At 37.3% G+C, this 14,646-nt stretch overlaps 1 protein-coding gene across 1 annotated transcript in view; it reads left to right on the top strand.

Annotated features, from left to right (window-relative positions):
- Positions 1-14,646, top strand: part of EFCAB5 (EF-hand calcium binding domain 5) — a 142,337-nt gene that overhangs the window by 94,307 nt on the left and 33,384 nt on the right. Inside the window, exons 11-17 of the mRNA XM_074388426.1 lie at positions 1,589-1,666; positions 1,765-1,857; positions 3,377-3,591; positions 7,663-7,819; positions 10,588-10,877; positions 12,438-12,607; positions 13,093-13,321. Coding sequence (XP_074244527.1) covers positions 1,589-1,666; positions 1,765-1,857; positions 3,377-3,591; positions 7,663-7,819; positions 10,588-10,877; positions 12,438-12,607; positions 13,093-13,321 — 1,232 coding nt within the window. The remainder of the gene's footprint in view (positions 1-1,588; positions 1,667-1,764; positions 1,858-3,376; positions 3,592-7,662; positions 7,820-10,587; positions 10,878-12,437; positions 12,608-13,092; positions 13,322-14,646) is intronic.

The following is a 14,646-nucleotide window of genomic DNA, read 5'->3' as shown; positions in this document are numbered from 1 at the left end:
GACCTTGAACAGAAATCAAGTAAGTTAATTACATTCACCAGTGACATGCAAACCAGAATGTCTCTATTGTCAATTTATGTATAATTTCCATTATACTAGATTACAGAAGAAGTGTTTTAATTGGGTTTCTGAAAAGGTAGTTGAAGACCTTTTGTTTTAAATATGATGTCTGATATAAGAAACCACTTTAAAATTTTTCTTTTATTTCAACTGTAAAATGGGTCTTGCTTTTTTCAGTTAAACATAAAATATATGTTCTAGAGGAGTTTCTTAAAGTCATATTTAAGACAGAATGCATCCTGCATTTCAAATATTTATTATCACATCTTTGGCCAGAATTTAGGCATACAGTAGTCTCCCCTCATCCGTGGTTTTGCTTTCCACAGTTTCAGTTAACCACAATCAACCACAGTCAGAAAGTACTACATGGAAAATTCTGGAAATAAACAATTTGTACATTGTTAATTGTGCATCATTCTGACCAGTGTAATGAAATCTTGCACCTTTTATTCATTATATCCATGTTGTCTATGTTACCTGCTAATAAGCCACTTAATAGCTGCTAGATTAAGTGACTAATGAACAGGTAACATAGATTGTCATGATACTACAGTATTCTTGTTCAAGTAACCCTTATTCTACCTAATAATGGCTCCAATCACAAGAGAAATAATGCTGACAATTTGGATATGCCATAGAGAAGCTGTAATGTGCTACCTTTGAAGTGAAAAGGTGAGCGTTCTTGGCTGGACACAGTGGCTCATGCCTGTAATCCCAGCACTTTGAGAGGCCAAGGCAGGTGGATGGCTTGTGCCCAGAAGTTCAGAACCAGCCTGGGGAACATGGCGAAATGCTGTCTCAAAAAAAAACCAAAAGGTGGACATGGTGGCATGCACCTGTAGTCTCAGCTACCCAGGAGGCTGAGGTAGAAGGGTCACCTGAACCTCAGGAGGTTGATCCTGCAATAAGCCATGATCACACCACTGCACTCCATTCAGCCTAATCAAAAAAGTGAGACCCTATTTGAAAGGAAGGAAGGAAGGAAGGAAAGAAAGGAGGAAGGGAGGGAGGGAGGGAGGAAGAGAATAAAAGATAAAAGTTCTCAACTTAGGAAAGAAAGAAAATTGTATGCTGAGGTTGTTAATATTTACAGTAAGAACAAATCTTTTCCTCATTAAATTGTGCAGAAGGAAAAAGAAATTCATGGCTAGTTTGTCTGTCACACTTCAAACTGCAAAAGTATATGTACTCTCTGCAGTTTCAGACATTCATTAGGGATCTTGGAACATATCCTCCCAAGGATAAAAAGAAGACTACTGTATAGTAATAACTAGCTGTGAGGGAGGCTGGGAAATGTAGCCCTCATTTTATATGGCCAAATTGGATACAATAGCTTTTGCTACAGAGATGCTTTCGACAATCCAAGTTTAAGTGATTTCACTGTAGTTGATTATGACACAACATATATGGGAAAGTACTTACAGTTTTTGGTGTTCTATATGCAGGCATTTCTACCACTTATTAACCTTAGAATAGCTAATGGAATGTTTAATGTCTAATTCATAAGCATTTCATTTGTACCTTTTAGAAACTACAAAAAAGGAAGTTCAGAAAGACAAGTCCTGTGAACCCAAGTCCCAAAACATAGAAGGAAAGTCATGGTCAGGTAACTCCTCATTTAATCTTCCTTTCATTTATACCCTAGAACAAAAATATCATGAAAGTGAAGTTTGATTGGCTATATTATGGAATGTGTTTTTACAGGTGAATTTTTTACTTGTAACTGGAAAACGAAGTATGTAAAATTTGAAGATGAGGAACAGGCAAACTTAATCTATGATAACTCCAGGTTCACAGGTTTGTGTTAACAATGAAAGTACAAAGAAAAATGGCAGTCCAATAGATGGATTTAATTTACGGTGGTACTCAATGATAAAGACAGAAGTTAGCTAAGACAGAATGGGAAGGTGTTCCTTTCATTATTTTTTCCTTGAGCTGATGAATCTAAATATATACCAGATAGATGTATTTGATGGTGGTGTACTATTAATGGTGGCATGTGCTATTGATGAATGCTCTTCTGCTTTAAAACTTATGGAATTAGTATATAGTTTTTAACCATGATATGGCCCTGCAACTGCTTTAAAACTATGATCTAAGCATACAGAGGGAATCAGATATTAGATACTAAAACGCAATAGAAATCATTTCAGCTATTCCTTTCCCTGGTAGTGCCACATCTAAGCATTTGAGACAAGTGATAATATATCTTGTTTTTGAGGACTTGCAAAGAAAGATCTATTCAACAGAGCAGAGTAGTTTTTGGCTTTCAGACAAACCATGTCTTTAACAATGATTGTTCCAAAAAGTACCCATATTTCACTATAAAGCTATTATATTGTTTTGCCTTTCACATCAAATTGTAGAACTAATTAGATCAAGATTATTTTCTTCCTACCTGCAAATTTTTCTCTCATTTAAGCCTCAAATAACAAACTTTCTATCCTCAAAATTTCTGGTGAAAATGCATGGCATTGGTCAAGCTCTCATGGCCTGCTAGTTCATGTTCATCTTCTTAGCCATCTTTATGTCAATTTTGCTTTACCAATGTAAGTAAAAATTGTTTGAGTAATTTTTTTAAGTCGCATCAAATCTCATATAGAAGGTATAAGGGCATGAATGAATCAATGAATAAATCAAATGGAAGTCACTTTGCTGTCATTTTATGAAATATATTTCATATTATAATATTGAGCTAAATGGTAAATATATTAGTCAAGATTCTTGGAGGGAGGGGTTGTGGTGGTGGTATTTAGTGATTTATTTAATGAGAAAGTTCAGAGTGCAGCTTTTTTCAGGCACAACTAGATTCAAAGGCTCAACGATAGCAGCAGGATACTGTCTGTCTGCCTCTGAGCCCTGTTTTTCTGTGTCACTTTCAAACTGAGACAGTTTTCTCCACGTTGTGACAAAAATGGTCACGAAAGCATCTCTCAGCTTATATTCTATTAGTTCAGCAATAAGAGTACAAAAAGAATGATTCATCCCTAATAGTTTTTCCAAAAGTTCTGAGGCTAATTCTCATTGGCCTGTAATAGATTACATTGCTATCATATGTGAATTGTTAGCCAGACCTATATCACATGACCATCCATGGCACAAAAGTGGAGGGGAGCTTAGTATGACCTGATTCATCTGAACTGACAGTGGAGAGATGTTTTTCCAAAGAAAAAAGGAGGATGTTGTCCTCATGAAGGGAGCATGGATTCCTGACAGGCAAAAATAGCAGATATTCATTATAGTAGGTACTCATTTATTTTCCCTAACAGAAAGAATTGTTCACTTTTCTGCTTGGTATATATTTCCTGCTTGACAGATTTACACTCAATTATCAGAAATATTCAGTCTTTTAAGGAGGTAAAAGGCCGAACTGCCTTCAATGGAGTTTCATTCAATCTGCTCCAGTTTGTGCAACTCCTGGAGACATTTGTTGGTGAAGATGCTCCCTTGAGTGTCAGCGAGACTCTCACCTCCTTTTTTAAGGGGGGCTATGTTGAAACAGAACAAGAGAAAATGAATGCCTTAGAAAAGGTGGGTAATGTAAGTAAATCTCTCAACCTCAGTTGCTCCTGATGTGACTCATGTAAAAAATTTTTACAACCAAACTTACCACTTTATTTCAACAAGCTTGGCCATTAAATATTCTATTTTATAATCAAATGTTCACACTCCAGAGAACTCATTCCCCTGATAATAACATGATTGCTCCTGGCAGGATATGGTTTATTTTACAGCTTTCTTCTTTCTCTGGAGGTTGAGAAGCAGATACAGATATGTGCTAAGATATGTGTGTGTGTGCATTATTTGCCTGTGTGTGAGTGCCTTTATGGGTATGACCATACCTGAGGTATGATTATGGCCTGAGCATATATTTTGACTCATAAGCACCCAGGTAGTATATATTTCCTAAGAACTTACTACTTACTTGGGTGACAAGTAACTACATACACATTAGCTCATATAAACAATATATATCTCTTATATGAAATATGTAAGTTAGTTTCACTAAGCTTATTTAGTAATCATCAGCTTTATGAGTCTTCTCAACCTAATTCTAGACAATTCCCTTTTACTTTCTCAATTGAAGTTCCTCCTACTTAATCAAACAGTATATATTCATTTTATTTTTGCAATTAAATCTTTCTAGATATTAATTCAATTACTATCTCACTAATATAATTAACCTAGTGAAAACTCTAAAAGGTAAATAAAATTAATGTCAAATTTAGTCAGTCTTAAACATAAAAAAGGAATTTTTAAAACACAGCCATTTTCCTTATTTAAACATTGTCATTCATTCTCCTTCACCCAAAACATATCCTTTGCGGCAGGGTGCAGTGGCTCATGCTTGTAATTCCAGTGCTTTGGGAGGCTAACGAGGGAAAATCCCTAGGGCTCAGGAATTTAAAGTTACAGTGAACTGTAATTATGCCACTCTTCCATCCTGGGTGACAGAGCAAAACTCTGTCTCTTAATGAAAATAATAATAATTTTAAAATCTCACTAAGAAGTCAGGGAGAGCACTCTATATATTTATCACATTCCTGAACAACTAGAGAAGGAGTGGAAAAGAATGGTCAAAGATTCTTAAGGTTTGTAGAAGAAATTTGCCAAAACAAAACAAAACAAAACAAAGATTCTTAAGGAATACTAATGCAGAGAATGCCTGTTGTTTTTTTTCTTCAAAGCAGTGGAAGGTTGTTTATCAACTTTAGTGACACTAATGTTAACAAGTTCTGATAACCAAGAGAGATCCAAGATGGCTGATTACTAGCAGCTCAGGATTGTAGCTCCCTCCCATTGAAAGCACAGAGAACGATAGGACACCACACTTTCAGACGAATTTCTGTTGCTCACGGACCAGGAAATTCCCAGCAGAGGAGACCCACGGGTCGCCAGCGCAACTCTTGTGGCCGGCGTGGCGGTTTTGCCGGTGCCCTGGTGCTGTGGTTCTTGGTGCAGAGTAAACGGGACTGGGTCCCCTTTTGGTCGACGTTTGGAACTCCGGGAAGGCAGAGTCGCCTATTCAGCTGATTGAAAAAGGGACTCAAGAAGGAAGCCAGACCGGAGATTCCCAGGCAGAAAAGCACCACGAATCTTAACACCGCTGTTTTGGCCAGCGCAGGGGGTTGCTCAGATTCCGGTGCTGGGAATCAACAAGTTGGACGTCCACTCAGAGACCTAATTTGAAAGTTGGTAATTACAAAGACGACAGGTGGATAAATTTACAATGATGGGAAGAAACCAGTGTAAAAAGGCTGAGAATATCCAAAATCAGAATGCCTCTCCCTCTACAGGGGATCACAGTTCCTCATCAACAAGGGAACAAGGCCTGATGGAGAACAAGTGCATTCCATTAACAGATTTAGGCTTCAGAAGGTGGATAATAAGAAACTTCTGTGAGTTAAAAGAACATGTTCTAGCCCAATGTAAAGAAACTAAGAACCTTGAAAAAAGGTTTGATAAAATCCTAAGGAGAATAGACGATCTAGAGAGGAATATAAGTGAATTAATGGAACTGAAGAATGCAATAGGAGAACTCCACGAAGTATGCACAGGTTTTAACAGTCGAATTGATCAAGCAGAAGAAAGGATATCAGAGGTCGAAGACCAACTTAATGAAATGAAACAAGAAGACAAGATTAGAGAAAAAAGAGTAAAAAGGAATGAGCAAAGTCTCCAAGAAATATGGGACTATGTGAAAAGACCTAATTTACGTTTGATAGGTGTACCTGAATGTCATGAAGAGAATGAATCCAAGCTGGAAAATATTCTTCAGGATATCATTCAGGAAAACTTTCCTAACCTAGTAATGCAGGAAAATACTCAACTTCAGGTAATACAGAGAACACCACAAAGGTATTCCTCAAGTAGAGCAACCCAAAGATACATAATCATTAGATTCACCAGGGTTGAAATAAAGGAGAAATTTCTAAGGGCAGCTAGAGAGAAAGGTCAGGCTACCCATAAAGGGAAGCCTATCAGACTCACAGCAGATCTCTCAGCTGAAACCCTACAAACTAGAAGAGGGTGGGGTCAATATTCAATATCCTCAAAGAAAAGAATTTTCAACCCAGAATCTCATATCCAGCCAAATTAAGCTTCAAAATGAAGGAAAAATAAAATTTTTCACGAACAAGCAAGCACTCAGAGATTTCATCACCACCAGGCCTGCTTTACAAGAGCTTCTGAAAGATGCAGTACACACAGAAAGGAACAACTAGTATCAGTCATCCCAAAAACTTACCAAAAAGTAAAGAGTATCTCCATAATGAAGAATCTATAACAACTAATGGGCAAAATAGCCAGCTAGCATTAAACAACAATATTAAACTCACAAATATCAATATTAATCCTAAATTTAAATGGATTAAATGCCCCAATCAAAGACACAGACAGGTAAATTGAATAAAAAGTCAAAACCCATCGGTTCTCCGTATCCAGATCCATTTCATAAGCAAGGACACACAAAGACTCAAAACAAAGGGTTGGTGGAAGACTTACCAATCAAATGGAGAGAAAAAAAAAAAAAGAAAGAAAGAAAAAAAGAAAAAGAAAACAGGAGTTGTAACTTTCATCTCTGACAAAATAGGCTTTAATAGTAACAAAGACTAAAAGAAATAAAGGAGGACATTACATAATGGTAAAAGGATCAATGCAACAACAGGAGTCAATGATCATAAATATATATGCACCCAATATAGGAACACCCAGATACATAAGACAAGTTCTTAATGACTTATAAAGAGACTTGGACTCCTGCGCAATAATTGCAGGAGACTTTGACACCACATTGTTAATATTTGATGGATCAACAAGATAGAAAATTAACAGGGACATCTATGGTTTGAACTCAGACCTGGAACAAGTAAACTCAGTGAATATTTATAGAATTCTTCACCCCAGGTCCACAGAACATACATTTTTCTCAGTATCATATTACACCTATTTTGAAAGTGACCACATAATTGAAAGTAAATCACTCTTCGGCATTTGCATAGCATTTCACAGACTTAAGTGAAATATTGGTTGGCTGTTTGTTATTTTCTTCCTTTATTCCTTCCTGTTTCCGCTGTTAAGCACAATTATCGGCATAAAAGAGGTTTTTAATACCTATTTTTAGATTGCATTCCAGCCTGGGCAACAGAGCAAGACTCCTGTTCTCTCTCCCCCTTTCTCTTTCTCTTTCTTTCTTTAAAAAAAAAAAAAAAGTTCTGATAACCAAGAATGCCTGTTTTGTTTTGTTTTGTTTGGCTTAGAGGTAAAACAGAAATGCTATTTAAGGGATTAAAATTAATAACTGTATTTTCTTTTCTAAAAAAAATTTAAATTTTTTTTAAAAGACAGAGGTCTCACTATGCTGCCCAGGCTTGTTTCCAACTCCCGGCCTCAAGCAATACTCCTGCCTCAGCCTCCTGAGTGGCTGGCTTTACAGGCATGTGCCACTGCTGAATCATTGCATTTTCCATTAATATCATGCTTAGCCCCAAGGTAAACCTGTTTTAATAAAAGATGATGTACCTTTTTTGAAATGAACACAGGATTCTAGCTAGCACAATGAACATGTGTCTTCTTTGCTTTATTATCCTGTTTGTACCCTAGTTTAGACAAAATGCTCTCCAAGTCCGACGGAGGCTTCTCCTAGATGCCATCTTTCAGAAGTGGGACAGTGATGGCTCAGGCTTCCTGGATCTGAAGGAAGTTGATGAACTCTTGTACACGTACAAGGAGGGAATGGAAAAAGAATCTATGAAGAAAGGTAAAATATAATAATATTCTTATTTAAACTGTGGTAATAACTTGACTTCAAGTGTCCCAGTCCACACATACAGTTAAAACACTGGTTATGCTAAAACCACAAGATAACCCTTCATTTCTACTAGTATAGCTATACATTTATGTTATTTATTCTTAATTTTTGCAAATAGAGATGGGAGTCTCACCGTGTTGCCCAGGCTGAACTCTAATTCCTGGGCTCCAGTGATCCTCCTGCCTCAGCCCCCTGAGTAGCTGTGACTACAGGCACCTGCTACTGTACCCAACTCTGGCTATAATCTTTTAAGTGGAAAATAACAAGTGTTGGCAAGGATGTGAAAATATTAGAAGACTTGTGCATTTGTCAACACAATCATAAGTGGAATATGTTGCAGAATGCTTTGTCCAAAATCTTAAATCTATAGATTCCTTCTATATACTTGGCTACCTTCACTTTTAAGGTTAAAAGAATCCAAGCCAGTCCACAGTTCTGCTTCTTCTCTCTTCTTGTTTTATCTCCTTGTCTTCACTGGCTTGCAGATTTCTCTTCAATTTACTAACTGCTTATTCTCCTTAGTAACATTTTATGTATTATATTTTTCTCTTATGTCCAATATTTACCAGTAAAAAGCTACTAAAATTCTTATTCCAATATAATAAATTCCTTTCTTCACTTTATCAGATCTTAGTTTAAATTATTTTTCTTTTCACTGGGTTTACCAGATTTTTAGTTTTTAAAGTATGTAATGCACAAGGGAAAGAATTGTCAAGGTTAGTTAAGTTCTTCAGCCCTCTAAAAAATTATTGTATTGGTTGAGCTTCAAATGTACCTGAGTTTATCGATTGTTTATCGATTCAGTAACTATGTCTTCTACAAACTTTACATTATACTACCTGGCTTGTCTTGGAATACATCCAGTTAATTTACTTAATGAAATTCCAAAAGGCATAATGATGTGATTTTCACTTACAATGTGGGCAAATTTGTAACATAGAACCACATCCTACAGAGAACACTAGACAATAGTTAGAGCAGCTGGGTTCCAATACTGGATCTTCACTAAATGATCATGTGATCTTTGGCAAGTTCCTTAACCTCCATAGACCCAGGTCTCCTTGTTTGTAAAATTAAAGCATTAAATATGATGAATCCTAGAATTTAAGGAATCTAAGATAATGTTATCAGGAAGTCCCATATATTAGATGATATGGAATCTAATTATGTGAATTATATGGAATCATATATGGGTAAAGTACAGCAATAGGGACAGATAGATAGCATAAAATGTGAAGGATTAAGCCCAGCAAATGAGAACAAGATAACCCTTGTCCTTGAGAACAAGGACAGCAATGAGGAAGCAGAATCTACTGCCAGATGAAAATATCTGCAAACAAGAACAATTATTCTCTCAAAGAGCAGGCTTATATTATACAAAATGACTCTCATTAAACACATATTGGTAGCCACTGGTCTGAGGAGATGATTGCTGATTTAATGGCAATATGGAAGAAGAAAAGCAGATTTAGCCTCTTTAAGAAGGAAGAAGACTCTAAATTTCAAGCATTGCTAATAACTGATTGGCAAATCTTCCAACAGCTCTTTTGTTTTTTTTGGCTTATTGTTTAGCTCTACTCTTATTGCTTCTGTGTCCAAGATTTAAAATTGGGATTTAAATAGCATAAAATCATAGGCTTAGCAGTTTTTAGAAAGGTTTCTGCTGGTGTCCTCAAAATGGAAGATTTCTATGTGGAAGAGGAAACTTGAAACTTTTAGTCTGTCATCTCCCCTACCTTTTCTTTAGAGACAAGATCTCACTCTGTTACCAAGACTGGAGTGCAGTGGCATAATCATGGCTCACTCTAGCCTCTATCTCCTCTAATCACAGGCTCAAATGATCCTCCCATCTCAGCCTCCCAAGTAGCTAAGACTACAGGCATCATGTGCCACCATACCTGGCTATTTTTTTTTTTTTTTTTTTTGAGACAGGGTCTCACTATGTTGCACAGGCTGGTCTCGAACTCCTGGGCTCAAGTGATCCTCCTGCCTCAGTCTTCCAAAGTTCTGGGACTACAGGCGTGAGCCACCATGCTAAGCTTCATTTTCCCTTTTTATTCCTGTTTAATACAGCCTAATATTTTGGGCAGAAACATCACAAATAAAAGGCTATAGAACATGTGACCTGTATGCATTGTAGAATTTAATGGAATAAGTCATTTTTTCCATATTATTTCTCATAGGATAACTATTAGCATTATTGGCTATGCCTTTTAATTTTCTATTTAAATGACTAAATTTGCTTTAATGTGTTCGTTTCTATTTCGGTGGAACATTTAACACTTTTATAATTAAAACATTTTGGGATCTGAGTGGGAGTTGGACATAAAATTAAAAAGAAAAAATAAAAGGGAAAAAATTGAGGGGTCAGGTGCGGTGGTTCACACCTGTAATTCCAGCACTTTTGGAGGCCAAGGGGCGGATATGAAAGGCAAAAGGTAGGGAAGGAATCAAATCAAACCCTGAGGTTTCACCAGGCTAGGTGGTAAAATTAAAACAAAACAAAAACACAGAAGTTGACACAGGAGTCATATTGAGTTCAGCATAGAAATTCACTGTAAAATATTCCACTGGGTTCAGAGATGCCTTTGATATACTTGGTTTTCCAGGAGAGCAATTATCCAGGGCTTCAGTCCATCATAAGAGGAGAATGAAAATTTCCCCCACCGATAAGTGAACTTTTGGTTAGTTCTTGGTGTTGTGTTTGTGTCTTTTAGCTAAACTGCACATCCAATTTCCAAAACCACACCCTGGTCACGAAGTGAGGTTGTCTTCAAAACAATTTCAGAATTACATAGAATTGATTGTATCCGAACTCAGGGGCAATGAAGACCAAGTTCTGGAAAGCGTTGTGGAATTTCTGATGAATTCTTTAGAGAGGAGCCACATTGAGAATCTGAGGAATTGTGCCAGGCGGAAGTGGCTGCACAAAATCCAACATGCTGCAGAGACAAGTGGGGTGTCCCTGGAGCCAGTGTATAGTGAGACCTTTAAGGCCCTCACCCAGGTGTGTCTTCTAAAGTGATATGTAAGAGAAAACATTTCCTCAAAGTAGGCTATGTTCAATGGTTGCAAAAGAGGAGCATCCTGTACCTGAATTCTCTTGAAAAATCACTGGGTGCTGCTATAGATGTTTTATTCATTCCACTACATTACAAATGACCCAATGCCTAGGAGAGATGCAACTGGAGTGACTGCTGGTTGCCAAGATAGAAGCAGAGAAGAAAGGTAGAAAAGTCAGACGCAGAAAAGAAGTCTTGGGATTTCTAATTTCATTTCTGGGGAGAGTCAAATAAGCCTAGAATGGACAATAGACAGACTATGAAAAATATCAGTAAGGAGATGTACAAGCAGTTCAAGCTCCGTTTCCCTTGCATGGTATTTTGGGAGTCAGTTTTAAAAGGAACTATTTAAATCATAAACTCATTATAGAGTCTGACACCACACAATATTTCACAGCATTGCCTAGAAGCAAGCTGAGACTATTGCAGAATCGTGCCACTTAGAACACATGGCCCTGAGAGGCCACTCCTGTAGCCTTGCCACCTCCTCAGAGACTCCCAGGTTGCTACTGTTCATAGGCAGAAACAGCACAGCTACGTTCTACATGTATCATAGACTCCACTGATCCAGGGAACCTGTGCCAGTCATCTCAGCTAAATAACAACACTTGCTCAATGGAATCATCTCCTGAGTGGCTGTATTTTCCAGTGTCATTGGAAATGGGGCACCAGAACCAAAAGGCCACTCAAGAAAAAGAGGCATTGTTCTAACTTGCTTCAGAGATCTGTGGTATCCTAAGAGAAATCTCACTACATATTTGCTAATGACTCCTTAGATCTTGTATGTGGAAAGAAGAAATAAAGGCAAAAGAAAAGGGCATGGAAAGCAAACCCAAATATATAGAAAGATGAGAAAAATATCAGTGTCTCACATGTCCCCAATTTACGGATATGTTTAATATATGTGATTACACATAATATTGTTAATAACATAATAATATTTTAGGTACAAAAAATTCGTAGTTGCAGAAATATTAGTTGCAGGAAGTCTGTAATCTTGGGCCCCCAAAAATCCTTTCTGAAATTACATAGATCAAACATACAAAGTGTGTTAAGAGTTCCTTGAGAGCATTTTTTTTTCACATTCATATCACAGTAGATGGTCAAGAAATATTAGTGAAATGAAGACATCTTGGTCCATCTCTCTAAAATTAACATTTTTAATAGAAATGCAGACAATTTGACTATAGGTCAAAGGAATCCAAGTTTTAAAGCTCTAAATTTGAGTAGACTTGAAAGTTTTTTGGTTCTATTTTTCTTTTCCAGTAAACTAGCCCAGTTGGCATAGAGGAAATCCATTATACTCACTAAAACTCAGATTTAGGGGACAGCTGTGGTATCAACCTTTTCCCCACTGCCCATGAATAGTAATATCAGCATTCTTTATTTAAAAAAATGAAATTACTGGGGCCAGATGCATAAATTAACTAATGAGAGAAGGCATGATTAGGGGAGTTCTTTGGCTGTTGGCAAACATATATATGGTCAGAAATGTTTTGCCGTAGGATGCTGAAGCCCATGGAAATAAGAAGATCAGTGCTCACATTTCCCTCTTAGAAGAAAACGTGCTACTGCCTGAGAAAGGGAATGTTCTATTGAGGAATGTGGCTTGCACTTTAGATGATGCTCCATTTGTACTGAACAAAGTGCTCTACAGGGACATGAAAGGAATCAGGTAAGAACTTCTTAAAGAGATTGGTTTTACTCTTATAAAAAAGAAATTCCCTTTCTGAGTAAACTGGCATCAAGATCCCAGCTAGCTGCTCGAAGGGAAATGCCTCAAGTCACCAGTGCTTCTGGAGTAGGAGCCATTGGCTTCCAGTCCTGGATAACTTCACTTGATTATTTCTAGAGCTCTCTCTTTGGCAATGATTCATCATACAGGGATTCTACTTCACAATATTGGCTCAATTATTTCTGCCTGTTCCATTAGTCATGTCTAATGAGTCCTGTTTATAGTTGTTTCCTAAGTTCACATCTAAGCTTGTTTTTTAAAAAATCTTTAAGTCAGACCTTCAAACTGGTCATCTTATCTGAGTCCACTGTTCTGTGATATAAAGCCACAGATTGTGAATGGAGAATCAATCTAGTTTCCTCCATGGTTTGATCTAAATCTCTCCCTGTGCCTTTCTTCCATCCTCATACTCTTTTTTTCCTCAGCTTTACAGTAGTGGATGAAGGAAGGCCAATCCACGTTCCTCAAGTTCAGTACCACGGGAACATCTTCTTCTGGAATCATTCCCGTAATAAGAATGATTATAATGGGTCATTCCTGGCTCTGCCACTTCAAGATGCATATATGAGGATCTTTGGGGTCTTGGCTGTTGACACCCTTAGAGATCCCCACAAAATAAACATCTTTCTACCTCATGAGATTAGATTCTATCAGGTAAGTCATAGAAGTTTTCAAGAACAATGGTAGGATGGCCTCTCCTATACTTTTTAAAGAGTGAAACCTGGCTGGGCGCAGTGGCTCAAGCCTGTAATCCCAGCACTTTGGGAGGCCGAGGCAGGTGGATCACGAGGTCAAGAGATCGAGACCATCCTGGTCAACATGGTGAAACCCCGTCTCTACTAAAAATACAAAAAATTAGCTGGGCATGCTGGCGCATGCCTGTAATTCCAGCTACTCAGGAGGCTGAGGTAGGAGAATTGCCTGAACCCAGGAGGCGGAGGTTGTGGTGAGCCTAGATCGCGCCATTGCACTCCAGCCTGGGTAACAAGAGTGAAACTCCATCTCAAAAAAAAAAAATTTAATTTAATTAAAACAAAAAAAAAGAGTGAAACCTGAAATCCTATGAGAGTAAAGCTGTGTATATAGGCAACATCATCATACTTGCTCCTGTTTTCTGCATATATGTTTCAGTCTTTTGAGAAGCTCCCCATTACTTCTGGAAGGACTCTTAGCCTCAGTTGTATACCCATGCCTCAGCCTCATGTGTCCCATAGCATTAATCACAGAAATAGAATTTTATGCTACGGAACAGAAATCCAACCATTAGACTACTAAGACCCACGAAGTGGGAATGAACTGTTAGAAAGGACATACTTGTGTTTTCCTAATAGTGGTATCTATCTAGAAATTCTTTGTACTTTCCACAAACTGTACTAACTGATATGCATCCCCATAGGTCTTGATTTCAGTGTTATAATTTTGAGGATGAAAAAAATAAAGAAAAAGGCCTAAATGTTTCTTAAGTATTCATGTTTTTAAATTCAATCATAAAATGATAGCACTTTTAAGATCATAAAATAGCTAGACCATTTCTACAAACATTTTTATTTAATCTGTAGATAGAACTTACAATAAAGGAAAATGAAAAGCCTTTACAGAGGCAATGAACTGTGGAGTATAGCAGCAAGTTAGGAACTTGACCTTGCTATGCCCTCATCATTTGTTGCCCTGTAAGCCTCTGGTTCTTTGTGTTTACTTGCCATTATTTTCCACTTTCTCTTCCCACTTATTGGGTGGATAACTGAGGAAAGTGGTAGAATCTCTTTGTCTGGACATATTTTTAATAATAAAATTCATTCTTATCTGACACAAGAATGATGTGACGATATTAAAATGAAGGAGTATGGAGTTATCAGTAGGTGAAGTATATATAGTCTTGTTAGAGAGCATTTCAAAATGAATTATACATTGGTACTCTAGCCCTTAGAGTTAAAGGCGCCTGGGTTACCCTTAGATGCCTGAGTCCTAATATAAAAGGC

The sequence above is a fragment of the Saimiri boliviensis genome, chromosome 17 (genome assembly GCF_048565385.1).
Source record: "Saimiri boliviensis isolate mSaiBol1 chromosome 17, mSaiBol1.pri, whole genome shotgun sequence".
Taxonomy (NCBI): domain Eukaryota; kingdom Metazoa; phylum Chordata; class Mammalia; order Primates; family Cebidae; genus Saimiri; species Saimiri boliviensis.
This window is presented reverse-complemented; position numbering and strand designations above follow the sequence as displayed.